The sequence below is a fragment of the Tauraco erythrolophus genome, chromosome 11, assembly GCF_009769465.1.
Source record: "Tauraco erythrolophus isolate bTauEry1 chromosome 11, bTauEry1.pri, whole genome shotgun sequence".
NCBI classification, from domain to species: Eukaryota; Metazoa; Chordata; class Aves; order Musophagiformes; family Musophagidae; genus Tauraco; species Tauraco erythrolophus.
In genome coordinates this window covers 19505689-19532301 of record NC_141475.1, presented here as the reverse complement: position 1 = coordinate 19532301, position 26613 = coordinate 19505689, and the positions used below count along the sequence as shown (strand labels likewise).

Sequence of the window (26613 nt, the reverse complement as noted above, 5' to 3'; positions counted from 1 at the left end):
GGTGAGCTGAAGGGAATGCCAGGCTGGAGATCACAGCCTGGAAAGAAGAAGAATAGAGAGAAACAGATTCAGTCTGGGCAGCAGAGGTAAGAGGAAACGTTGGACCACATCTTGCTCCAGCTGACCCTGGAAAGTGAGACACCTCCACTCCCAACAAGAGATGAGAGGAGAATTCTGTCTTATGCCACAGGGGTCCTGCAAAAGGTCCAATTGCTGATGAAAATCATGAGCCATCGGATCTGGAGATCTCCTCCTCATTGATCGGCTGCCATAAGGCCATCCGCTGTTAATAGCTCATCTCTTTCACAAAGAGGCTTTACCCTGGGTACTGCTTCCGGACACTGCCCCACTGACAAAAACCAGCCCAGTTCAGAAACCACCAGCACGAGCCAGGCCATCTCCCATGCTGGCCAGAGGGCATCTTGAGAGAAGGGGCTGAGAGGGATACACATGTGAGAGCACAACACCCTTCCTTGGCACACAGCTTCTGAATACAGCCATCGTTAACCTCCTCCTGGTTTTCCCTAACTGCCCACATTTACAGTCAAAGAGCTGAGGTGCCTCCTGCTCTTCCATCCCTGACTCTCCCTGCAGACCAATGGCTTGCTCTCTCCTGGACACCAATTACCAGGATTCACAAAATATTTTGGTTGGCCTCAATGATCTTAAAGGTCTTTTCCAACCTTAATGATTCCATGATTCTATTTCAAGTGGTGCCTTGGGCTCCAGGGACTCTTAGAGAAAAGGCTGCAGCTGGACTGCTCTGGCTGTTCCCCACCGTGCTCCAGCCAACCACCAGCATGTTCTTCAGCTCTCTGGAAAGGAGCAAAGACAGCTTTCCTGATGAGGCATCCATGGTGGCACCATGTGAGGCTTTCTCCCCTCTGTTCCACGCAAGGCCCTGCCACGTGCTGCTCCAACTGCGCAACTCGTCACGCAGAACTTCACCAAGGAACAGGCTGCTCACACGCAGCCTCTGACCCCTCTCAGCTGCACCTTCCCTTCCAGAGAGGTTCACTCTTCCCAGAAGAAGGAGTTGAATTGGTCCCAACAAAAATCTCATCCCATGCATTTCTGACGCAACTAAAGTCGCTGCGTCTTCCTGAGTGATTTTCCCCTCTCCCTGCTAGCATCCACAACTCCCTATGCTGCTTTATCGTTGAGTTTCATTAATCTACCATCTGCCTCCTCTTGTGGAGCCTTAAAGAAACAGAGGAGGATGAAAAGGCACAGCACAGAGCTCTGCTGTCACCAGACCCCTCTTCCCAACGCGAGACGCTGCTATTTATTACTAAACTTTGTTTATAGTTACGCAGACACTCTCCCACCCACATGGCAATGTTTCATTCAAGACAAGTTTGAATTCACTTCAAGAAGAACATTTCAAAGGATCCCAAAGCATTTGTTTACAAACAGCATGCACGGAGAATTCGCTTCTCCCACCAATGAACACCGTCCCCTCTGAGATGGGGAGAGGCAGCTGTTTCATAGCACCCAACGCTACTCAACAGCTGAGGGACAGGAAACGATCCGCAGACAACTGATATTGCTGAGGAAATTTATGGAAAATGAGGGCTGGAGCCTTCTATTTGCCTGGAGAGAACGTGGAAGTTTCTGAGCACTCAAGCTCTCCACTGGGTCAGGAGGAATTTAGGGAGACGAAGCATCCCAGACTGTGGTCAAAGGAGTGACTCCAAATTTCAAGCCTCATCTGAAAGCTGGCACCTCCCAAACTAACGGGAGCCTGGGCACTGGGATAATTTGGCTGCAGAGAGGAGAGCACCCCTTGCCGAGGCAGCCACACCGATCTCCATCCAAACCCTGAACAGGCCCAGCCCTGTTCAACGTAGGGCACGAGCCAAGATCACAGCCTAGGGAGGTATTTGGCGCAGTAAGAAGACACCAGGAAGACTACAAAGCTGAAAGCTTTTTGCAGTCCCAGCCTCCGTATACAAGACCAACTGTAAACACCAAACCTTCAGAGCGGGGAAAAAAACCAGAGGAAGGAGGATCACGCAACTCCTTCAAATACCAAAGTGCTAGGAATGGTAGCAGGTCACATGTTGGGGAAGCCAAGAGAAGCTGCGTTCCCAGGATGGAAACGGAGGTCCTCAAAAACGCTAGAGGACAATCGGATGTAGGAAGACTCTGGACAAAACAGAGTGAAGGCAAAAAGTCTTACAGAGAGTTGGCTTCACGTGGTACTTGTTCCTCAGAACAGTTATCAACTGCATGAATGCAGGGCACAGCAGGGTCTCCCCAGAAGACTAAGCCATCCAAACAAGGAACAGAATATATGTCCTCACCTCCAAACAGCCACATGAGATGGAAGGAACCAAAGCGTGTAACAAAAGAAGTGATGAAAATACTGGTGTTGGAAGAGAGCTGCCCTGCAGGAGGTGGGATGTGAGGCAGGGCTGCACCCCTCTTCTATACAGACTCATCCCAGAGATCAAGCGCAGAACATCTTACATTGGGGATGGGACACCTACGTGCATACATTAGGTCTTGTACACGCCCCTTGCTCAGGGACAGGGATGGGCAGCACGTGGAGAGCTCGCGCTCCTTCTCCATGGAGACAGAGGAGTAAAAAGCTGGTCCCCTTTACCTGTTCTTCCCAGAGGTGAGATGTGGAGGATGAAGCTGCCAAAACAGATGGCCGTCCCCAAAATGGATAGCAGGAGAATGAAACTGTCCCCAAATCCACTGATAGAGGAGAGACCGCCCCTGCAGCCTCTTGGCAGGGGGAACAAGGGGCACCATCCCCGAGCAGGCACAGTAGGAGATGCCCAGGCACTTTAGATGGGGAATGACAATCCAGAGTAGGATGCGTGAGGGGATGCCACGGCTATATACCCCCAAGGTGGACTGCACTGGGAGAAATCCTCTGAGGCAAGGTGCCGCCCAAACACTGCGAGCACGGGGAGAAGATGACCCTCAGATGGGACAATGGCTTTCTCTGGGGTGCCACCCCAGAAAAGGTGCATAGAGGACACCACCAGGAGTTTGCAGGGGCAGCTTCCTGCAGAGCTACCGAGAAAAAGGGAGGATGGGGGGCTGTCCCCAGAGGCAGCACACAGGGACCACCGGCCCCAGAGAAGGTACATGGGGATATCACCACCAGCCTCCCCCCAGGTGAGCTAACTAGGGATGCACGTGACTCTAAATGGGGCGCAGGCGAGGGTGCGTGTTCCCCCCAAACAGAACACAAGGCGGGCACCACCCCCACCTCCCTCCAAGACAAGGCAATGGAGGTGGAGGACGGATGTGGGTCCCCCTCCCCAGACCAGGCACGAGAGGGGCCGTCAGCCCCGAAGGCCACCACCCCACCCCGGGGGTCCCAGCCCCGACGCACCGGGGTGGCTCCCGCTCCGCCCCCAGCCAGCCCCACGCGGGACACGAGGGACTCTCCCCCCCGGCGGTCGGCGGGCCGGGCCCGGGTCTGCTCTCACCCGAAGTCGTCGTCCATGGACTTGAAGTAGAACTTGTAGTTGGGGCGGTTGAGGAGGCCCTTGAAGTCGCCGAGGGTGACGCGCTCGGCCGGAATCGGCAGCTTCACCAGGTACGGCGTCTCCTGCTCGTCCAGGTGGTAAATGATCTTCGTCTCGGCCGCCGCCATGGCGCCCCTGCCCGGCCGCCAGGCCTCCGCCTCCTCCGCCTCTCCTCCTCCGCCTCCGGCCCGGCGCAGCCCGCGACCCCCGGCCGCCGCCTCGGCCCCGGCCCCGGCCCCGCCCGGCCCGGCTCGGCTCGGCCCCCGCCCGCGCCCCGGCCCGGCTGCGGCCTCCGCGCGCCCGGGCCCCCCGCGCCCCTTGTTCTCCGGGTCCCAGCGCCGCCCGGCCGCAGAGCGCAAGCTCGGGCTCCCGCGGCTCCTCCCCCGCCGCCCGCCCGCCGCCCCGGCTCCGCCGGAACCGGAACCGGCGCCCCGCAGGGGCCGCGCCGCGGAGCGAGCGGGAGCTGGGAGCCGGACCGGCGCCCCAGCCGGCGTCTTGGGACGGGACGGGCCTGCACCCGGAGCCGGTACGCCGGGATAGACCGGCACCGGGGCTCGGCGGGCACCCCGGGAGGGGCACGGTCCAGCACATCCTCGATCCCTGCCACTATCGAGGCCCGCCCCCCGCCCCCGAGCTAGATCTCGCACTGATATGAGACCCCCGGCCAGTCCGTGACTCCCGCCCGCAGCCATCCACCGCTCTCCCTGGGCCGTACACCCACCGCTGCTCCTGCTGCACCCCGGCTGGGTGCCTGCCCTGCTGGGACTGCACACCCCTCATCGCCTCCCCGGCCACACACAGCCCCACCATCTGTGGGTACTTTGCATCCATGTCCCCTTACTTACAGCCTAGTCAACCCCATGCACTCACATTCCCAGTCCTGACTGGAATGCACCCATATACCCCTCCCATTCAGCTTTCATCTGAATATACCCCTCTTACACCCACCGATATTGCTTCACACACCTGATCATTCCTGTACCACACGTGCTCTTGCATCCCTTAACCTCCTGTACACACCCTAGGCCGTCCCTTCTGTCTCTGCAGCCCTGGTCCTTTTTCACACACCTCCTAGCCTTTCCCATGTTCCTCATACAATTACACACCTCTCGAGTATAGCTTACAGAACACGAGGCAGATCCTGCTCTACCTTGTCCAGACCCCTTTGAACTCCCCATATTCCATCTCTGATGGCCACCACGCACAGGGACTCTGCTGCACAAGAGGGGCACAGCACCTCCTGCCCCAGTTCCTCTCCAGCTGTGGCTTCCCTCCAAACCCCTTGTCACCATCCAAAAACCCATCCCTGATACTATGGCACTGGACATCACAGCATCCCTTCAAGTTCCCCAGCCTCATTTCCTCACCAAGCAGACTCCTTCCTCTGCTCTTCACAAACATTCTCCATTCCACATACCGTGGCCTCTTCAACCATGCACATATCAGCTCCAACAATCTCTTGGCTCTGTGGCTTCTTCCTCATCCTCTCTTTCCCTGGCCTCTACCACTCTTTCCTACTGTCATCAGTACTGTGACTCCAGCCTCTAGGATTTGCCTCTGTGCTGCAGCAGTCTTGGGCTGGCTGGCTTCCCCTCTGGACACCTCACCAGCACCCAAGGGGCACTGAGGAACTGTCTCCATCAGCAGTTTCCTGGAGCTGTGGCTGAGAGCAGAGCTGGGATGGATGGAGTTTAGGGAACACTCACCACCAGGAAGGGCAAAAACCACCTTGCACCATCCTGGATTAAAAGGAAAAAAATGTAGAGGAAGAACTGCACCATGGGCCTGCACGGGGCATGAGACTAGATCACCAGCCCTCAGTGCCAGGCTCACTTGCCATAGGAAGAGGAGCCAGAGAGATGTTATAGGGAACAGAGCCAAGCTCCTCAGGCTGGCAGGCAGGCATGAGCTAAATAGCCTTCTCATGCATAAAAAGAGTCCTGTGGGCGTTGCTGGCAATTATCTGGGCAGCACTGCTAGACTGGGTGAAGAATCCGATATTAAATTAAAAAAAAAAAAAAATCAAGGGAAGACCTCAGCTAAGCAGAAGTTGCAAGAGGCATGAGGCTCTCCCATGTTTCCACTTCAGCTCTTGGAAGATTGTCACTTCCTCATGCTCGGAGCTCTGTGGTAAAAGCCGATGTACCTGGAAGGAAGAATCCAGGTCAGGAATGGAAAAATTTAGTTTAAGCTGCTTCTTGTTGCGTCAGCCCTGACAGAGGTAATCTTAAAGTCTATTTGCAACATCTCCCTACCCCAAAAGCTGGGCCCATGTGCAAGAATTATTCCCCTGACAAGGCCACTCTCTTGCCCACCTCTCAGCAGCTGTGATGCACCTTGGAGCCTGTATTGTACATGTTAGACACCTTCATTACCAGAAGGGCAGTTTTCTGAAGCACTGAGCTCCCAAGGGAGTACGTGCAGCCCAGAGGAGGGGTGCCACACGCTCCCAGGGTGGTAGATGAAATTTTATTGTTACAGCTGCCTTTTGTTTTAAAACAGGCCAAGAGATTGAGTAGACTCAACCAATAGATTGATTTAACCGCTCGCAGAGGTCTTGCGAAGCATGACTCGCTCGTAATGAACGGAGGTTAGTAACACAGAGCCAAAGAAATCAGCAGCAAGGGACTGTGCTGAGCACTCTAGGTCCACAAAGAAGAGTTTCTGAACAGCCTGTTGGCTTATGCCTACATTTTAAAATTGCAGCATTGGTAGCATTGCTTCTCCTTACAGAGTAAATAGTCTCCGGGCATTTTAGTGCATCTTGGACCAGCCCAAAGCAGAGGTGGATGTTCTTGAGTTCCATCACTTACACCTTTAAGCAATACAAAAACTTACCTTTTTCTAAAAGGTGCACTATTGTTAACTGAAGTTATGGGTTTGATACAGGAACATCAAGTGACATCCATCCATCCATGTCAGATGGGAAGTCAGACAAGTTGACTACTATGGCCTTCGAAAAAAAATTTAAATACTGCTTACATTGCTCAAAAAGATGGATAGCCATGATTGTACAAGCAAGGTTGCTCTCAAAGGCATATCTAGTCTTCCAACCAAATATAAAACTTGACTGAAAGCAACAGAAAGCATCAAGCCCACCCTATACTTAAGCAATACAATTAATGCTCCTTTAAAAAGTATACACTTACCTGCCCACAAGGATGCTGCACCATGACAGAACTCCACCTTGGAGAATACCAAGTGTCCTAATTTGTGTCCTTTTTGCTACTCTATTCTCAGCAACTGTAAAACAACCCACCACACTGAGGCCTGAAGGATAAGGAAGGGTATGTGGCTGTAGAGTAACATTCTCCCCTTGGATCTTAACCCCTGAGTGAGAAAGCAGCTCACACCATGAAGAAGTTGGCTACTATGGAGCAAAGGAGGAAGGAAAAACAAAAGTGGAATTGTTATTTAGGACAAAGAATAAGAGCCTCTGGCAAAACTGAGCCATCCACAGAACTACACATAAAACCTACTTTTAAGCCATCTTCATATCGTAAAAGGAAAAAAAATACTTAAGGTGTCCAAGGAGATTTTAAAGGAACCAAGTCTTGCAGCTGGTTTGTAAACGGTTTTACTGAGAGCTCTGTAGCTGTCCTTCCTCCTCTCCACCAGTTCTTACTCCCCAACATCAGGAGGGCATGATGCAGGACCTGACAGCCAACATTCCCACTAGTTCTCATCACGGCAAAGGATAACAGGTTCCATAGGATTTAAGGTTCATCTTTGCAACACAATCCTGTGCAAAACCAAACCTCACCTGTTTCAGGATTCTAAGTTCAGAAGTTTTAATAAACTGTTCCCTACTTGTAAACAGTGAGGTCATGAGTTATCGCTGAGCATTTACACCAATTCAACGGTGTGCCGGTTTCCTACCTGCCTATTAGGTGCTTAAAATCTCTTGAGGAAAAAGTAGCGATGAGTTATTTCGCTTACCTGTTAAGCCTTGCTCAGGCATGTACTGCAACTAGAGACACAATTCAAAGTCAAACAAAGCAAACAAGCTGGTAACACCAGGATAGTTTTTATTTGCTCCCTGAATTAAATATTGGCAAATACAGAAAACTCAGATACCAACTATTTCCCCAACATTTACAAGACTGAGTTTGCAATGTCAGAAGACAAGCACATTTATGCACAATCCTGGCAACTGATAGTGTGAGTGCACAAGATCGCCCTGCCTGAACATCAGTTTTTAAGAGGCAGTATGCCTGGTCTCCAGCATCCAACGCTGTCCCCTCACTGACAGTTGTGGCACCACGGAACAGCCAAGTAAACATCCTGAGTGGGCAGCTCCAGTGCATTTTCCCCCCACGAAGGATTTGTTTTAATCTCCTCCTGAAGGGGCAGAGGCAAGGTCAGCACATCCAACCAACAACCCACCTATGAACACAAGCCGATTCTCGCTGTGCCTTTTTTGCTCTGATCTTTGAGAGCAGGGAAGAACACAGCACTGTGACACTTTCTTAAAGGCCTTATTGCTGCCACACATTGTCTGTGCTGGCAACGACGTGCCAGAGGCACACTCGTTCTCTGCTGCATGTTGAGATGCTCTGCAGCTGCTGAACTTCACAGTGGGTTTGCAGCACCTTCCCTGCTGTTTGAGGGAAGGGAAGTTTTCAAATAAATAAACGGACATGAAGTAAGCAAGCTCGCATAACTGAAATCATGTGGAAACACAAAGCACGTGCTGTTGAAGGAAATACCATTGGCTCCTTTTCACACTGGAGCAGAACTTAGGAACTTGCATCCTCCTTGAAACAGCTGGTGCGGTCAGTGTCCCCAGAGCAAAACACAAATGTAGATGGTGCAGCAGGAGAAGCTAGGCACCTCTGCTCCCTTTTTAATAAAAAAATAAACAGACACTTTCCTAAAACATGTCTGCTAAGCTGGGGATGCACAGAAGACAAATTACATCTAAGATGTAGTGACCCATACAGCATTTCACTGGCCAGAGCACATCCACTATTAGCCAACCCCCGCGGGGGGAACCGAGCATGTATCATCCCCTGTTCTACACAAAAGGGGAAAGATGGTTCTACTAACTCTACTGTGCAACCTTGTGTTAGATCCTAGCACGGCAGATGGCAAGAGATTTTCCCTTTTGAAAAGATCACAGAAGTGCCTTCTAGGCTGCAAAATGCCTTGGGCATCCTCAGACAACCGCATCTTCTCCAGGCACAGGAACTCCTGAATCTCAGTCCTGCACTCCACATCCTAATCCACATGCTCCTACTCACCAACCTTGCCAGTGTCTCTTCAGCAGGAGTTCTCTTAGCTCCAGAAGCAACAATGAGCCCACATAACTTAGCTGTATGACCATTCTTCCACAATCCCAATGGTTATATTTATGAGTGTTGTATGCATTTGCATCTGTTTGCTCCCTTTGTATTAGTAACAGGACCTCCCAAAAGATAGCTTATAAATACATCATATCCAGGCACCAGAGGGATTCTAGGTATCGCTACCTCCTGCTTCTCCCTTACGGTTTTTACACTGGGCTGCAACCATCCAACATAAGGTGCCACTGGGCGAGTGAGGGAAGGAGGGAAGTGGCAAATTTGGGAACACACAGCTTAATTAATGACGGGATTGTCAGTCACTTTGATGTCAGGCCCCACATCTACACACCATGCACTGGCATTGATCTTGCCCTGCCCACTCGGCCCAGAAAGGCAGTGAGAGTGCCTCTTCTCATGCCAAGTCACCATGTCAGTCTTGGTCGCCATCAGACGACTCTTCCTCTGCCTCCTCCAGCCACTGGATAAACTTCTGGAGCTGCAGAGAAAGGGAAATGTAATTGGGTAACAAGTGACACCAAACAGATGCTGGGAACATTCAACAACTACGCTGTATCAATAAGCACCACTATCATGCACAAGAAAGAGAAGGAGTGTTTCTAGGAGACAGGGAAACAGAGGCAGATTGAGGGAGAGGGAGACAAAAGTTTAGCTGAAAAACAACTGGGATGCCACGGATAAACCCAAGCTCATTAGATTCCCAAGGGAGATTCCTCCAGTCAGACAATCCCCACAACACTCAGCAAAACACAAAAGTTTGACAGTTTTCCAGAGCTTGAAGGAGAAGAGATGACAGCTGTACCTTAGCTAAGACATGTTAGAAAAACTGCTGGGAAAAACCTACTCCCTGAGAAACTGCTATAAAGAAGGCAGCTCATTTTACCTTCTAACTGGGCTCGAATAAGCAGCTGAGAGCACTGCTGACCTATACTAAGAGCTGACTTTGCAAAGGTTTTAAACAAAGTTGGAGTTCTTCAGAGATGGCTTTTTCCCTCTGCTCCTCTTCCAGATCCAGGGAGGAGGACTGGAACAGGGCTCAGCCAAACTGCAGCACAAAGTTCTGCCTGATGGAGGGGGGAAGTTTATATGCTCCTTGCAACATAAGCCAAATGAAACCACCGAGTACAGCAAACGCTTAGAAATATACGTGAAGGGACTGGTGAGCCAGGAATGAAAGCTTCAAAGGAATTGCATGGGGCCAGCACACAGGGCATTGGCCTAAAGCCCATTTCCAATGGGTGTTGGCTTAGAGAAGCCGTGCTCCTACTCCAGAAGGCACTGGCCTTGTGCTATAGAGAGCCCACTAAAAAACAATCTCTCTCTCTCTCTCTTACTATCTCCATTCCTCATCCAAACAGGATGATTATGGCAGAATGCATAGAAATGTCTGATCTGGAGAACAAAGTTGTGTTGCTTAGTGTTCCATGCACTGGTGTATTACTGGCCTACCATGTAATGGCAGCCGCTCCACAGAGGTGGCACTGAACTCCACTCAAAGTTTCTTTGAGCAGCTGTTGTTTCTCTCTCCCCGCACCCCCTTTAAACACCTTTGGGACTTACCCGCTGGTTTTTACGAAGCTGCTTTCCCTTGTCAGACGTGTCCCGCAAAGAGAACCAATTGAGAATTACATCTTCTTCCAGAATTTCCAGCTGGTAAAATGTCATCAACACCTGCATCGATTAGGAAAGAGCAACAGGGCTCTCTATAAACTCTTTTGGGGCTAGCTCACATCAAAGCACAAAATTTTCACATAATCTGTGTCTCCCAGCTCCATCTTCAACAGAAGACACTCAGCCTGCTTCGTTTTGCTTTTATTGTTAAAAATAACTGCGCTTCTCCTACCAAGCCTTATCTTCCTGACAGTTAAACACTCCGACACGCAGCGAGTCAAAGTTCAAGCCCCATCAGTTAGATGCTCTGTGGATGCAGGGTATGACTGAGAACTGTGGGCAACAAAGGGCCACAGAGGATGTCAGTTCAAGATGTTACTTAAGTTCTCTTTTTAAAGCACCCCAAAATCCATCCACAAAGCAGATCCATCAAACAACTCATGCAGGCCCACATACGTACAACTGTGACATGTGCAGAGAAGAGCATCATCTATCCAATCCTGCCCCAGGCTCCCTCCTCCTGCCAGTTCTCTCTTACAAGTGCCTTATGGCAGGTGTCAAAGCAATCGGTCATTCATCAGCTCCAACTCCTGCCCAGCGCGGCGAGGGTAAGACGCAACCAGGCTTTCTCAAGGTGCCTTTGTGCTCAGGCAGAGCAGGCACTTTGCAGTTGGTCTCCTTGCGGCAGAGCACTGACGAAGTGGGCTGCCAACTCCAAATATAAAGTGTCACTTCAATTCCCACCCTCCAGGGAAACCCTGGCCCCTAGAACAATGGACACATGCCAAACAATTGCTGTAACTCAAGGACATTTTGGCTCACCAAACTGAAGGCTTTTGGCTCTAGTCCATACTAAGTGCTTTGCCATTAGCCAGAAGCACTGGTAGCAGAAGTTAGGATTACTCCTTCCTGAGGAATCAAGAGTTAAGCAGGTTCTAGCAGAGCTTTTCCAAAAGAGATGGGGACTTCCTGAGACACTGCTAAAGGAAAGACTTGCAATCCAAGTCAAATGCTCTCAGTGTGACAGGGCAGCAAGAATGGAGGGACAAAATATTTGTGAAAGAGGGTTAGGAGGAATATACTGAAAACTCTCAGAAGCGAGGAGATAGGTAATAAGCCACATGTCTGCTCCCCTTTATTCCCAGTTTCGTAACTAGCTCAGCCTGAACAAGAAATCCCACCCTTATTTCCAGCTTTGCTTGTTTTGCACTGCAAAGTAGGATAAACCATTTAGCAGTTGGATCCCAGGGACCACAGAGAGACAAGTGAAGAAAAGCTCTTCTTAAAGCAAGCTTCTGGCCTCACCTCTTTCAGTGTCACACAAAGGGCATCTAGGTTACAAGCTGCAAAATAATAGCTCCCTTCAGGCTGCATGCTGGTAATTAACACTCACCCTCAGCTGTGCTCACTCAGAGGCACGGGCAGACTTTTTTTTTTTAAAGCAATTGTTATAGATGGATTTTCTATATGCCCTCTCCACCAATGATGCAAACAGGATGCATTTCACTATGAATCTGGCAAAAACAGGTCCTTGGAGTTAGGAGTGGATACTCACTTTAGCTATTGATGTGCAGAGACTGTCGTGTTCCAGGAAGAATTCCTCAATGGCAAATAAGGCATTCAAGTGATCTGACGCCCGTTTTATGTAGTTCTTAAACAACGGTGTCCAGTTCTTCAACAGCTGCAGGGGACAAAACACAGAAGAGCTCCTGAGCTATGAGATGGATGTGTGCACTCAGCCCCGTTTCTCAGCTGTGTTGCACTAAGAAACTGACCCAGCGAAGCACTTTAAGAGACAGTTCCATTGATCACTTAATACGTCTGCCCCACTCTATCCATGAAATGGATGCTATTAAGTCTCATCTGGTCTGTTTTGAAGGGAAACAGGAAATTCAAAGGGGCTTGGGGCGTGATGAAGATGCTCTGGAGTCACCTACATTATTCAGGGTTAATCAGCTTTATTCTGCCCAAGCAATTGTTAACTGGCAGTAGCCCTGCCAGAGGGAGAGCTCCAGGACACAAAGCAGAGCCAGAACCCAGGCTAGCGTGGACTACCAAAGGTAGCTGGTACTAGGAAAGTGCTCGACTGCTCCACAGTACTACACTCCATCACTTCTTCAGACACATTTGCTATGCAACCACGCTGGAATTTGCATGCCTCAAGCAGAAACAAAGGGGATTAGCACAAAGTCATCTGTATAGTAGTACATCGACTGGCTCAAGGAATACCAGTAACAGCACAGAATGATCCCAATCATCACGGTATCACAACAAAAAGCTGAGGGTTGCATGGCATATTTCCAGAAAGTATTTTAGCCTTTAGCAAAATGCTTAATCTGAAACACTCTTCCCTCCTCTACAACCATCTCCCGCATTTTTATTATCCTTCAGAATTCTTCACCACAAATGTAGTAAAGCTACTAGCAAGTTCCTTCCAGACTAAGAAATATTTTGTAATACCTTCCTGTTAACGCCTTTAAATCATAAGCGGGCACAATTTTAACCAGAAACTACTGAGTTTCTGAAAGCAAGTAATTTATAAAGAAAGCAGAGCTATAAACACTCACAACCCCAGGACTCAATCCAGAATGCCTACTGCTGGGAAAGAAGGAAAAAATACCATCTCAGGTTGAGAACACACACTGTACTGTGACTGGTGCTAATGGGGAAAGTAGGGCTCATCCCCACAGAGCCCCAGGCAAAAACACACCCGTGAGCCTGTATAAACAGACAGGCTGTTTAAGAGTTTCACAAAAATGTGAACTGGGGAATTAGAAGCTTGCAATTATTTTAGATTGAATAAAAGACTGAAAAATGTAAAGAGATACCTGACAGAGAGACCTATAGACAATATCATAACTTTCCAGGCTTTGACTCACTCTACCTGGGTAGCTCCTCAAAACAATCTACAATCTAAAGAAAGCAAGCAAATTCCTCTGACAGGTCGATTCATGTTTCGTCAGATCTGGTAAGTGATGCTGTATCAATTTCAGAGAGGTTTGTGATCCACTTTTCTTTTGCAAGAAGGACAGTCTCGACACCAGGCCTATTTTACCACTACCTCCAGCACAGAACACCATCACGAAGTATGTGCAAAGCACAAGGGACAAAACTGTAATTCCAACCTGTTACACCATAACAGCATCTAAATTGCTTCAGTGAAAGCAGAGATCCATTTGGTCCCTGAATAAGTGATCCCATGTTGTGTTCATCTATGTGACACTACAAAAGAGTGAGGCCCCCGAACAGAAACCCAAAGAGGTGCACCACATGCTAACTTCTGGGCAGCAGTGCAGAGACTGGCCACCTCATCAAACTGCACGGCTATATTGCCTCCCCGGGGTCCTTCTAGACATCCTCCCCCAAATAACCTCGTTTGATGCTGCTTCAGTGACAACAGAAGCAGAGTCTTCAGTTTATCAGTGGCTTCAGCCATGTTTGCTTGAATCATGCTTACAGTTCTAGGAGTGGTCTGGTTTTTTTTTTTGTACCATCTCTGCTTTACAACTTGTCCAAGAGCTGAAACAAGATCCCTGACACACATCGAACTGGATAACTATTTCTCAAGCCTCCATATTTTATCTGAAAGCTACCCATGGGCATATCCTTTACCGGATGCTTATTTCCTAAAACTGCTGCAACACTTAAGGGTTTCGTGCTCAAGGGCCAGCACTGCAGAGCACATACTGTGGTTTCAAGTCAAACCATACATCACAACTACGGCATTTCCACAATTTACCCTCCTGAGCTGTCTGAGATTGCTCTACCATCGCTCTGGCACAAGTAACCCATCCTCCTTCAGCATCTCTTAGCCAGAGCTGAGCTACAAAGAGAGAGTAAGAAACAAAACAGTTCAGTGGGCTTCTGATATTCAACACTCTCAGAATGCAAGTACCCCCATCTCATACAAAATAACTTTGCCATACATAAACCATCGTAAGTGGATCTCAGCCTAAAACTGCTATTAACTGAGGCAGTTTTAGCTGCATAGCTACACACTTCAGCTACATGCTTTCTTTATTTTCTAACCTATACCAAGCTAGTCTTTGAGATTCTCAGGGTATAAGTAAGTATTAGTAAGTTAATGGAGTGTGTTTCCCTAGTTAGTAAATAGTACAAGTTTCCTGCTGCAGAAAAGCCATTGTTTCAGATGCTATACAAACATGCACGTTCTGCCTGAAGAACCAATCTCTTCTCTTCAGAGTACTGTTGGTAAATACACAAAGCTGCTGCCCAGGAAGACCACTGATGTCTGTTTAGTAAGTCTCTGAAGGCAGCTGATTCTCCACCTCCATTAGAGACACATGTCAACTCAAACACATTGGGTTATTGTAACAGTGACTAATATCACACCTGCAATTGAACACTGATAGTATACCTCACTGGGATACTGCCTTCCTGCTGATTTCATCACAGAAACAACAATTCTGCAAGGCAGTAAAGACACCAAGGCACAGAACTGTCCAGAGAAGGATTCTCTAAGAAACTTCCTGGTTGTTCTTTACAAATGAGCATATGGAGAAACTGGTTGCCATGATGGTCCATTGGTTTGACACTTGGCTCTCTTTGATAAATCTAAGGATCATCTGTGTCTCATAAATGCATGTCACACAATTCCCTGCCTAGCGAAATTCCACTTGTCCATGACATGAGGCATGGCCACCCTCAATATTACATTTAGATTATTGTTGCTTCTCACTAAAGCTGAGTTGATTTGCTGTCTCTGCTGTTACCCATGAACGTCAGCTTTCCTATGATGAAACATATATCGACAAAATTACCCAGGGGTAAGCCCTTCATGTTCTTCCACTGTCTTTAGCTTCTAAGGGGTTTGGAGCAATTATGCAAAACATTATGCATTTATATAGCATCCTTTATCCCAGACTACAACCTCTTCTGACTGGGTACTGCAGTGAGGTTCTCCTGTCCTACTCATACTTGATTAGGAGCCCAATCTGGGAAACAGAAAGAGATGTCATATCCTAGCTGGAAAAAAACACCCTATCCTTCACAGCCACCAACTCCACACAACCTGCTGTCTAGATGTATTGCTTTCCACTTAAAAGTCTAACACCTGCTCTAACATTCTAACATTCTCTTCAGTCCTCCTCCTTCAATTCACTTTTTCCAAGACAGGACATCCTATTCAAGAAAACAGTCTGGAAAAATGAACAAAAGCAAGTAGAATTTAAACAGAGTGAAGAGCAAAATCTCACTAAGCCATCTGATGAACAGATCTGTTCACATGGATGTTTCCTACAGATGGCATCTCTACAAGTCCAGGAAATGAATTAAGTGCCATGCTTACACCTTACATAAAGAAGAATTAGTTTTCCACCGTTCCCCATCAACTGAAAGCATGTACTTCCTCAGAGAAAGGAAGATGAGGATGTCCAGTGTTCCTCTTTAGCTCCACCTCCTAAAAAACCTCAGCTAGTCCTTCCCAAACAGGTATCAGACTCATCCATTCTGAAAGAGCACCTCTGTAACCTGTAGTTTGCAAACTCAAATACACAAACAGGCTATAGCAAATAGACAAAAACACTACAATGGCTTCACCTTGGATCAATAAAACCATTAAGATAAGACAGCCCGTTTTTTAAAGCAGATCCTATCCTATTTTGCCCCCCTTAAGTCAGGAAACAGAGATCACTCTCACCCAATTACGCAACGCCAGTCTCTTCAGAGACACAACAGCACCCTGTATCTTTGCTCAAAACAACAATATCGTGCTTTTGCGTTTGCCTGGGAAAAAACTGGCACCAATTATAACACGCAGACAAGTAAAGCCTTGGAAAGGATCCCATTGGGAAAGAAGCGCTCCCTGCTGCCACAGGGACAGGGCTTATGGATTGGAAATAGGTTCCTGGAATGCAAGCCTGTAAAGACATCTTTAGCCATCCCTCCCTTTTCTCTTTGACAAGTGATGCACTTCTACCACACACAGGAAACAGAAACAACCATGGGTACTGAAGTAGAGCTCCCCACACCCACAGTCTCAGCTGAGTTCTGTCAAGCAGGTACAGTAGTCTCAGTTCGCTTTTACTTCTAGAGAAGACAAAGTGGCTCATGAACTCAAGGAGTTCAAGTGGCTTCAGGCTTAACCAAAAAAGATTACTCAGCCTCAAAGTACCTGGGGCATCCAGACTCCTATATACTAGGGGACAAGCCCAAAGAAGAGTCAAATGGAGCAGCACTCACAGGAAGTAAAGCTGAGAAATAGTTCTGGGAGTCCAGGTTTGCATCCAGCTGCTGCAGCGGGAACTCCAGGATCACTTTACTGAGCACCTGCATCATCTCCTTCAGGCCAATGTTATATGCATACCTGCATGGAAAAAGGCAAAAAATCCTAACGTTTCACACTATCCTACCTCTGCAGACTGTGGTTTTCACAGAGGTACAACAGAAAATTTGATTCTCATCTTCCAGTCTTCTTGTTTGTTTGTTTTTCCAAACATTCAGGCAATAAAACCACCTTGCATTGCATCAGGCTCTGCATAAGGCCACAAGTCCTGAAAATCTGCTACCACAGTGGAACAAGCTGCTGCAGGGATGGCCCCCTCATATTTACTAGAGTGCTGCAGGAATACTGTTGTGCAAAGGAAGGGAAACAGGTTTCTATTTGAGAAATACCAGGTAAAAGGCACTCTGATTTTGTGTCCTAGACTTGCTGCTGTAAAAACAGAGTGGACAATCCACAACACAGCGCAGCCCCAGCTGCGGGCAGCTGGTTGAACGTTGCAATGCACAAGAGCAGCAGATTCTGCATGAATTTACATGCAGTCTGTGCCAAGAACTGGCTTGCTCTCTTTAGTCCACAGTTACTCAATAGCAATTCAACCTCTTGTTACAGAATTGGGGCAGGAAAAGCCTAACCACTGAGGACACTATAGACGCAGCTGGCGCTCTCCATCAGCTCCTGTCGTCATTCAGTCATGGTCTCTAATCTGTATTTCTCATGCTCTATGCTGACAAAATTTACATTTAACAGTCAAATGTGGGCATTCACATGGTTTCTCCTCTTTTTTCTAGATCTGCTGTCAAACCCAACTGTTCAGTATAAGGGACAGCATCCCTAAGGGAACACTCACTTGAGGGAGTTGATTTCCAGGACCAGGTTGTCACAGGAAATGTTTTCTTCTTCGCCCCTCTGTAGCGTACCCAGAACCTCATTCTGGAAAACTAATGAGAGAGAGGACAGGTAGTTAGACAGGAGAGGGAAAAAGACAGATTCTTCAAGTTATTCATTACTGAAGAAGCTATGCCCTTAACAAAAGCAGCACTGCCACAGACATCTGTTTGTTCTCCACAAGCTGGCACAAACCCACATCAACTACACTTATAAACAGTGGAATGTAATTCAAAGAAACGAGATGACCTCCTAGATACCATTGATCTATCCACACAAACCAGCACAAAGCTATATACCTCTTAGAGCAATCTTTTAGAGCAGATTTTCTATTATACTTTAGAACCCAGTCTTTCCTATTCAGACAAACCTCATCTTCTAACTACAGATTTGAATTCAAACCTAAAATTTATTGGTTTAATTTCCTTTGGAGAGATATTTTAACATGAAAAAGGCTTTTTTTCCAATTTGGCTTGAGCCCCTTTCAAATCCAGGTAAGCTTAACACAACAAAATGGAAAGCCAAAACATAGCTGCCAAAAGAGGCAGCTCCTACAAGAACTTTTAATTCTCCAGTATGATTGCAGCAGTAAGCTGCCCACACAGAGAAACTCTGCTGGACCTTCACATAAACTGAGTTTAGGCAGTGATAATGTCATCTAAACAGACAACTTAGGGAGGTCACTTTCATGAAGGCCCAGTGATCAGGAGTGAGAAAGACAGAGGATCTTTGTCTAGCTTCTCATCCTTGGCTGCCTCAGGTTAACACAACAGCAATACAGAGAACATTAAAGAACTCAGAAAATTCAGGAAAAAAGATCAGGAAGCAAACATATTATAGACATCCACAAATTTTCCAATATACTTAGAGAAAGCAACACAAATCTCACTCTCACTGCATTATGTGCAGACTCACCATCCTTAACAGTCCCATCTCTCACCTTTAATGTCATCTAGCTGAGGGGATGCTGCCCGACTGTCTGGCTCTTCAGAGCCCATGCTCAGGTCACTGTCTGACTCGCTCTCTTCCTCCGAGTGCATAGCTGGGCCTGATGAAAAAGAGAAGACGCAGCATTCAACATTCGAAAGCTGCAGCTGTCACATGCATGAGGAAACAAGTGTCCCAGGGACTGCCCAACGAAGTCAGCAACTATCTGTCCTTGCAAGGAAGCTTCTATTTACAGGTCCAGATGGTCAGATTTGCTGCAGAGGGAATGCTTCAGCTGGCACTGGGATAAGGGGACTTTTTTAAGAGTCTGCAGGCAGACAACAAAGGACAGGGACAGAAGCACATGCATTTTGCGCAGACTGCTGACTCATGATGGAGCAACGTCAACAGACGCTGTCACTAGCAGGAAAAAAGCCAGCAGTACCCAGAATAGCCAAAGCATAATCCCTCTAAGGGATGGTCTGGTATCCTATAGTGCACCATTCACAGCTCTGTGTGTTACGGTAAGCCAAAGATACAGCAAACAACTTCCACAAAGCACAGGAAGATAATCGAGTCTGCCACCTGCTTTCACCTCTCACCTTGTCTCCACACACACGTTACCCAGAGCCAGTCTGCTTCACAAATCCCAGGTCTTACTCTAGACACCATTATCAGTGCCCCACTCAGCCAGTTTCCCTGACACAGGTCTGTCTGTCCATCCCCAGGTGACTACACTAAACTTTTGCTCACCCCATAGGCTGTGTCTCTGCTCTTCTTCATCCTCTTCATTCTTGTCATCTGCTTTCCAGAGATAGCCTCTGCCCTCTGAGCCTACATCCTTTTTATTGTAACCTGAAAAAGAATCAGCGATTAGGAGGCAGATGTAATGGATGTGCTTACAAGCCAACCTGAAATAGACTGGTATAACCTGCATAATACTGCCCCTAAACACCCTTCATCAAGAGGGAGCTGAGATTCCTGCAGACACACATGGATTTCAGCTTTTATCTTCCCAATTGCCTTGACAAGTGACCAATTTATTCCTCCTTACAGCAGCAGCATTCAGCTGACCATGTTTAGATCCCTCGACAAACCCAGACTGGTAGAAACAGTATTTCACAATGACAAAGTCCTTGGACATAGTCCAGGTGCAAGGACACTGATCTTGCAACCTGCCTTGAACTGAACATCTCTTCCAACTTCAGCTTATTGCTGAAGGTACCTACTCTAAGAAAAATGGAAAATAGCTGTTACCAAAGATTTTACTACTGGAGTACTGAGGTACATCTCACTGTCCATCATGAGCCGAATATCCTTGCTTGCCCTACTGAAAACACACATGTTCCAAGCTTCAGCCTCACACTGCAGAGTCTGGAATCGGAGAGGGAAAGACTCCAAAAGATCACAGAAGGCAAAGCCCTCTTCACAGCCTGGAAGCATGGAGCCAGAAACTCGTACCTTTCAGTTTCACTTTGCTCTCCTCCTTGTTCACACCAGAATCATCACTGAACTGGTCATCGTCCTCTTCCTCCTCATCTGGTGGGTGCAGAGAGATGACTGTGCCCTCAGAAAGAGTGATGCCAGGACCTACTACTACCTGCAAATAAGTGCAACATAAGTTAATGAAGAAATACCCTGATTGCCCTCTCATACCTCCACCAGCAGGGACAACAGCTGCTCCAGACAAGCTGTATACTAACAAGTACAACTGAAGACATCCGCACTGCTAGGTCACATGCTGTACTGTCCTAGCTGAACAAACGGAAGAAAAACGTGGCAGCAGCAGCATATCCCCCACTTTTGCAAAAAGGCTTGCAGCCCTGTATTCAGGTATGTTCTATATTCTAGTGGAAGTCTAGTAACCCATGAAGAAAGGCAGAATGCAGAACAGACATAAATGCAGCTCACCTGAGAAGAGAGGACGCAGTGGGGCTTTAGCTTCACTTTATCCTTCACTTCAGCTTCATCGCAGATAACAGAATGGCAGATCTCCACGTTATCTGCTATGTGTACTCTGTCCCAGAGAAAAGCTCCATCCAAAATGACTTTATCACCTGTTATACATCACCAAGCACAAACATGTTGAGCAAGGTGGTTTGCTGCTCTCCTACACTGCTGAGTCTACCAGAAAGCATCTTACTGAATCCCAATGCCCTTGATGCATGATGGATCTTAGATGAAAGGTACAAAATTTTGCCTTAGAGGCCTACAGCCACTTCTGACCCAAAGCTAAAAGACAAGTTTGTTCTCTACAGAGACTTATCAAGTTGACAGTAACAACTGACATCTCGATTTTGCACAAATACAACCAAATCACAAAAAAAATTCAGACAAGACTAGGAAGGAGCACCAGGCAGCTCACAAAACCAGGGACAGATGTCTCATTTGCGGGGTGTTGGTGAGTGGTAACGCTAGGTCAGTAATGGTCATGCATTCTCTACTGATGAAACAATTTATTTGCATTAAGTGCCTTCCACTTTTCAGCATCATTATGGTACCCTGAAAACTTTAACCTACTTCCTCTGCTGGAAAACCAAGCTTTCCTCCTTTCTTCCCATTCAAAGTCAACCAGTACCCACCCATCATCCTCTCTCAGAGCCAAACGCACTTTAAAACTAAATGCTAACAACCTGTGCCCTTGCCTGGCAAGGCCTGCATGTCCCCCGTTCTTGTACTCACCTATCCTACAGTTCTGTCCAATAACGCTGTTTGTTATGGAGCAGTTGCTGCCGATGACAGTTCCCTGCCCAATGAGCACGTTCTCTTCCAGCACGCTGCCATGGCCAAGGCTAACATCCACTCCCCGGTAAATGTTGTGTTTAGAATGGGTGTAACTCTGGTTCTTGTCATCAGTGAAGTTCATCTCTGGAGTCAAAGGGTAAACCCAGCGCCGGATGATGTCAGAGCACACAGCTTCGTACATCAGCAGGTTGCATATGTGGGCACCGTACTCTTCTGTCGTTACATGCATATGGATCTGGTTTCCCAGGACCTGAGAGACAGCCAGGAGCGTGTCAGAAGATTCTCTAATGCATGGCAACAGTATCTCCCTTGTAACAACCCTCTCCTTACCTCCTCATTCACCAACAGACCACGCACAAAGTCATCCCGAGTCTGGTAGTCAAAATTGTCCGTGAACAGCTCAGCCACCTGCCAGGAATAAAATAGAAAAAAATAACATAGATAGCGGAAAATGTTGCCAGGGAAGCCAGATAATTAATAGCTGTTCAGTGGTTCTCAGAGAGCCAAGTTATACAGTATAGGAGAGTGATGCTCTTGCCTTGAATAAAGCTTGATTCCTTCTGCTAGGAAGGACGGCCTTCCCATCTCCTCCTCCTAATAGACTATGAACAGATTCTGGTTTTCAGAAGGGGTAAAACATTGTTTTAGAATTTCCACGCAATTTGCCCAACCTCACTTTGTAGTTTCACTCCCAAAGGAAGGCTGTAGATCAGCTTTTTTCAGATGCGAAAGAGATGTTAGCAAGCCTAGGCTGAAATAACCCTGAGTGTTACCCTAACACAGTGCCAGCTGGCAAGCACTCACACTTTTCCATAGCACAGCCATCACCTCTGCTCCACAGATGTGACCATACTGGAAGTGAAATCGCTTATTTTCCAGAACAGTTTCATCCTGTGCCAAATCAGCCAGTGTACCAATGCATCCACTGCCTAGTTCTGCCTGAGCAGTGGATGCCAGAAACAGACTGAGCGCTCATACAGTCTGCAAAGCAGTGCCACGTGATCGCTCAGGCTCTCAGCTCAGTCACTGAACACAACTGGGAGTTCTGGTTTCCAAACTTAGTACACTCAGGCCACGTGCATGCCCTGCACACCAGCAGCACCAAGAGAGCAATACTGATCGAATTTTGGACCCCAGAAGGTCAGAGCTCACCTGCGGAGAGCAGATGCTGATATGACAATCCAGCAAGTCATGGCGCACCTCGACATTCTCAATAGAGTTCTGGAACAGACTCTGAAAGAGGAAAAAATCCAATGATCTGCGCACCTCACACAGTACCGAACCCCAAAAGCCTTCTGTAAGCCAGGGGTAGTATTGATTATTAAACCAGCTGGAGCTCGGGAGATCAGAGAAATCCACAAACTACACCGAGACACGAGCTCAGCAGGCACAGCCTGGTCACACACAGAGCTGCGTGTCAGTCAGCAGAGACTGTGCTCATCCTCCCACAGTGCGGCTCTCCAAGAAACAGCTTGCACTGAACAACCACTTTTCCTCCAGGAGGCTCCTCACCTTTGTGACTGGGAGCTGCAGATGTACAAAACCCACTAACAAACCAAAATGCTGTATTAATAGCTTTCATACCCTCTGGGGATTTTTACAGCTGTGAGGTTTTTTTGTTGTTGTTTCATTTGTTTTTTTCATGTTTTGTTTCATACAGTGATTTTTTCTATCACTTGAAGGTAAAAAACAATCCACTGATTACCAATTTGAGGATGAAAATGCCATATAATCACAGTCTTAGTTCTGACATGAAAAAAGAAAAAGGCCCACTTATCTCACTGGAGAAAACCGCCTCCACAGACATTTACTACATTATTAGTAGAGCCCATAACTTCTTCAGCTGAACAGTACAGGCAGAGGTAGTAGGAGGTACTATCTCTTATACCTGCTGTTATTCCATCCCCCATGCCAGGCTCAGTGCTGCTTGAAAATTGTTTGTGCACAACAACGGTATATGCATTCCAATTTGGGAATCTCTGCGACAGCACAAATTGTTCACCTCCCTTGTTTCACATGGGGAAAAGGAGTCAAGTAAATGCAATAACTGAATTGTGAGAAATACGCCTGCCCCATCTTCAAACTCTGAAATGAGTCCCAAACACTTATGTCCCAGCACAACTTTACCAAGCCTCAAATAAAGGTTAAAGGAAAAAAAAGTGAGTTTACCAAGAGTTACTGCCTATCACCTGCTCCTCCAAAAGAAGCAGCAAGCACAGTTCCCCAGCCCTTGCTCAAGGAGGACCTCCTTGGGTCGGGCTGCTTCACCACTGCAGCCCTTTCCACCCGTCAGGTTCCAGACGCACCATAGGAAAGCGGAAGCGTTTCAGCCCCTGGGTTCTCTGGTAGTGAAGGACGCGGTTGGTGGCACTGTCCATAGCAATAATGATGTCATCCTCTTTGCACCTGGCATGGTGACCAGGTGAGGACTTCTTGAACACCATCGTCATCACAGAAACATTCTTTTCCATCTTGCGACGCAACCTGAAACAGAAGAGCAAAACTTTAAAATCACTCTTCAGAGAATTAAAGCCCAGAGTCTCAGCACACCAGGTCAGCACATGCTTCTTTCAACACCTACTTGTGCTCTTCCAGGGCTTTGGATATATTGAAGTTGGACACCACGTCCCCCGTGACGAGAATGAAGTCAGAACGAACGAGGGACTTGGCATCAACGTCTCGCAGAACATCGCCAAGGGAGCGGTACAGGTCAGAAGTCACAAAGCGCACTGTGTTGGGAGAGGTGTGGCGGCACCACTTGGATTTTCTGGAAGGAGCAAAACACGTCAGGAAGGCATAAAGAGGACACTCCTACAGAGAACGTACCAGGACGCAGTGCTTGTAGGTACGCTTGTTTGCACACAGCAGGTGAACTGGAGAGAGTTAGACTTTGAGACTGCAGCATATGGAAACTTAGGAAACCAGCCTCCACCATGCGCCAAGGTTTTCCAAAGGAGAAGGAAAAGCCACGCACAACCCAAACTTTTTTCTGAGAAAGTAGTACATCAGGCAGGGAAAAGACTGCATGCTTCCCTTTGGCTCTGCACACCTGCAGCACGCAGAGGTGAAGGCGCTGCTTCCACACACTGCACGACACTCCAAGACAGGGGGTAAAGCAAAGAGGGGTACTCTGACTTACACGGCCACCCAGGAAACCCCTGCTTCTGGACAAGAAGTCAAATGCCAATACAAGTGCAGTGCCAAAACATTCAATCCTTTTAATACACTGCACAACCACACTCCCTCACAGGAGGAATGGTCTTTTTTTGAGATGCGTTAGGAGACGTCTCTTGAAAGGGAATTTCTGGCACGTGGTTTTCATCAGAAGGATCAGTGAGAACTTTGAGGCTTGGTAGAGGACAGGAGAATCCTTTCCATGATAAAATTAAAAAGAAAAGATTCTTACTGTAAATGCTCTTTTATCTCAGCTGATTTCCAACAGCAGAAAACAAAGGTTTCTTCCACTCCAGTTGCTGTTAGGAACTCCAAGGTATAGTCAATCATGGCCACATTTGCCATAGGTAAAAGAGCCTAAAAATAAAAAAAGACACACAGACAGCTGAACAAACACTCTGTACCTCAACAACAGCAACAGTCTGTTCCAACTTGAGAACATATCACCAGTGGTGCCAAAAAAGTAACATAAATAACTGCTCTAGCTCCTTTCATAAAAAAAATTTCAAAGTTGATTTAAACATTAAGAGCTAGTTTCTGATCATCTATGGGGGCAGATCCTCAGTTCAGAGAGGAAGGAATAAACAAAGTGAAGTTATCACACACAAAACTCTTCAATAAGACTCAGATAAATGAGAGAGCCTGGGAAAAAAAAAAAAAAAATCCCAGAATGCTGATTCCCTGACTCAGGCTTTAACTGTCTCAAGAAAAACCTGTCAGACATGAATGATGAAGCCACAGGAATATGAGTGTCCAGAATTAAACCAGGGAAAAAAAAAAAAAAGCAACAAACCACCAACCTAGAGTGAAGTGACTATTCTGTTGAGATTCAAGCCACGCTTTTAAACCAAGCTACTGATTCACAACTGCTTGACCTCATGCTATTCTTTAATTCATTTTTGCTGAGCTCACATGTATAATTATGATCACCACAAACATTTATTCAGCAAACGAGGTAAGATAATTGTTTAGACCTAAATTCTCCACAAGCGCTCTTTCCTTTAACATACAGCCTTCTGATCTGGATGATTAAAGTGCTTTCCCCATCCTTTTTTCCGGCCGTATGTTTTTACCCATTACTGCTGGCAAGAACAAAGACTTTCCTCCTTTTCCTCCACCAGAAACAAGCCTGTCCAAACCTGCTGCCGCTCCTGCATCAGCGACAGACGAAAAGCAGGCAGCGCGGTTTGCCTCGCCATATGGAAAAGCAAAGAGCACCAACGCTGCAATCAGATCCTCGCTGCTTCTCCAGCGGGGGATACAAACTCTTCCAAGGGAGAAAAACCGGGCAGAGTCTTCCACAGCGCGGGGGAAGGCGAGAAAAGCTGCGGGGGGGGGGATGCCCCGAGCTCCGGGCGGACGCTGGGGCCCAGCAGCACCCCGGGACCCGCTGGGAGCGGCGGGGGGCCTCGTCTTCTCCCGACCGGGCACCCCGCGACCGCGGGCCCAACCACCGCTGTCGACGAGCACTCCGGCCCCCCAGGGACGGGGCAGACCAGGACCGGCAGCCCCGGAGGAACCGACGCGGGGGAGCCGGCAGCGGGGCTTCCTCACCCGTGGCCGGTCTTTGGAGATCGGGAAGAAGCGTCGGTTGAAGCTGTCGGCGACCAGGACGGCCTGGAGCGGCGGCGGCGGCTCCTCCTGCGGGCCGGCCCCGCGGGCGGCCCCCGCGCCAGCCCCGCGCCTCGCGGTGCCGCGGGCCGCCATCTCCTCACGCTGCTTCAGCGCCCTCCTTCCGCTTCCGGGTGCGCGCCGGAAGCGGCGACGGGAGCTCGGCGGGGACATAAGAGCGCGGGGCGGCGGCGCGCGTTGGCGGCCGGCAGCGGCCCCGCCCCCGCGGCGGCGGATGGGCGGGCGGCTCGGCGGAGCCCGGCCCCGGGGAGCGGGGCTCGGCCGGGGCCCGGGGGAGCCGAGGGGAAGTCCTGGCTTTCCCGTGCACAGACATTGCCTGGGTGACGTTGCGGGGTGCGTAGTACTTCGACGCAACTCCGGGGATTTCCAGTTTAGGAAAAAAGTCCCGTTTTCTTGACGCGCTTCCTGGCTGTGATGTGCTCGTGCCGCGTTTCCAGGTGTCCGGCTGCTGTTTGTGCAAAGGCCAGCCTCGCCGTGAACCCTGCAGCCCTCGCACCTTCCATCGAAGAGTGACTCCCAAGCATCACAGTCCCCGAAGGAAGGAAGGACCTCTCCGAGCCAACCGGAGATGCTTCCAGAGAAGAGGGGAGAAAAGAAGATG

At 48.3% G+C, this 26613-nt stretch overlaps 2 protein-coding genes across 4 annotated transcripts in view; both read right to left on the bottom strand.

The window, feature by feature from the left end:
* Positions 1 to 3619, bottom strand: part of DVL3 (dishevelled segment polarity protein 3) — a 32297-nt gene extending 28678 nt beyond the window's left edge. For all 3 annotated transcript variants that reach the window (XM_086618041.1, XM_086618043.1, XM_086618042.1), the window contains exon 1: positions 3453 to 3619. In XM_086618041.1, the coding sequence (XP_086474167.1) occupies positions 3453 to 3619 (167 nt within the window). The remainder of the gene's footprint in view (positions 1 to 3452) is intronic.
* A 3894-nt stretch (positions 3620 to 7513) lies between these two features.
* EIF2B5 (eukaryotic translation initiation factor 2B subunit epsilon) lies at positions 7514 to 26087 on the bottom strand. The gene is made up of 16 exons (XM_086618082.1): positions 25935 to 26087; positions 24613 to 24737; positions 23788 to 23973; positions 23513 to 23690; positions 22359 to 22439; positions 21537 to 21614; positions 21144 to 21456; positions 20373 to 20518; positions 19923 to 20061; positions 19215 to 19316; positions 18475 to 18582; positions 17497 to 17587; positions 16607 to 16730; positions 11961 to 12086; positions 10355 to 10465; positions 7514 to 9272 (listed from the first exon to the last, which is right to left on the bottom strand). Exons 1-16 carry the CDS (start codon positions 26085 to 26087, stop codon positions 9207 to 9209), a joined length of 2127 nt encoding a protein of 708 aa, XP_086474208.1. The 3' UTR covers positions 7514 to 9206.
* Between the last annotated feature and the right edge of the window lie 526 nt (positions 26088 to 26613).

Bases quoted from the DNA above. Each gene is read 5' to 3' on its own strand.
- EIF2B5 (XM_086618082.1), bottom strand. From the start codon at position 26,087: ATGGCGGCCCGCGGCACCGCGAGGCGCGGGGCTGGCGCGGGGGCCGCC. The intron at 22,440-23,512 runs GTGCGTCTGGAA...TTCCTCTTTCAG, and splicing joins AACGCTTCCGCTTTCCTATG to AGTCTGTTCCAGAACTCTAT. The intron at 17,588-18,474 runs GTGAGAGATGGG...CTCTCTCATTAG, and splicing joins TCAGCTAGATGACATTAAAG to TTTTCCAGAATGAGGTTCTG.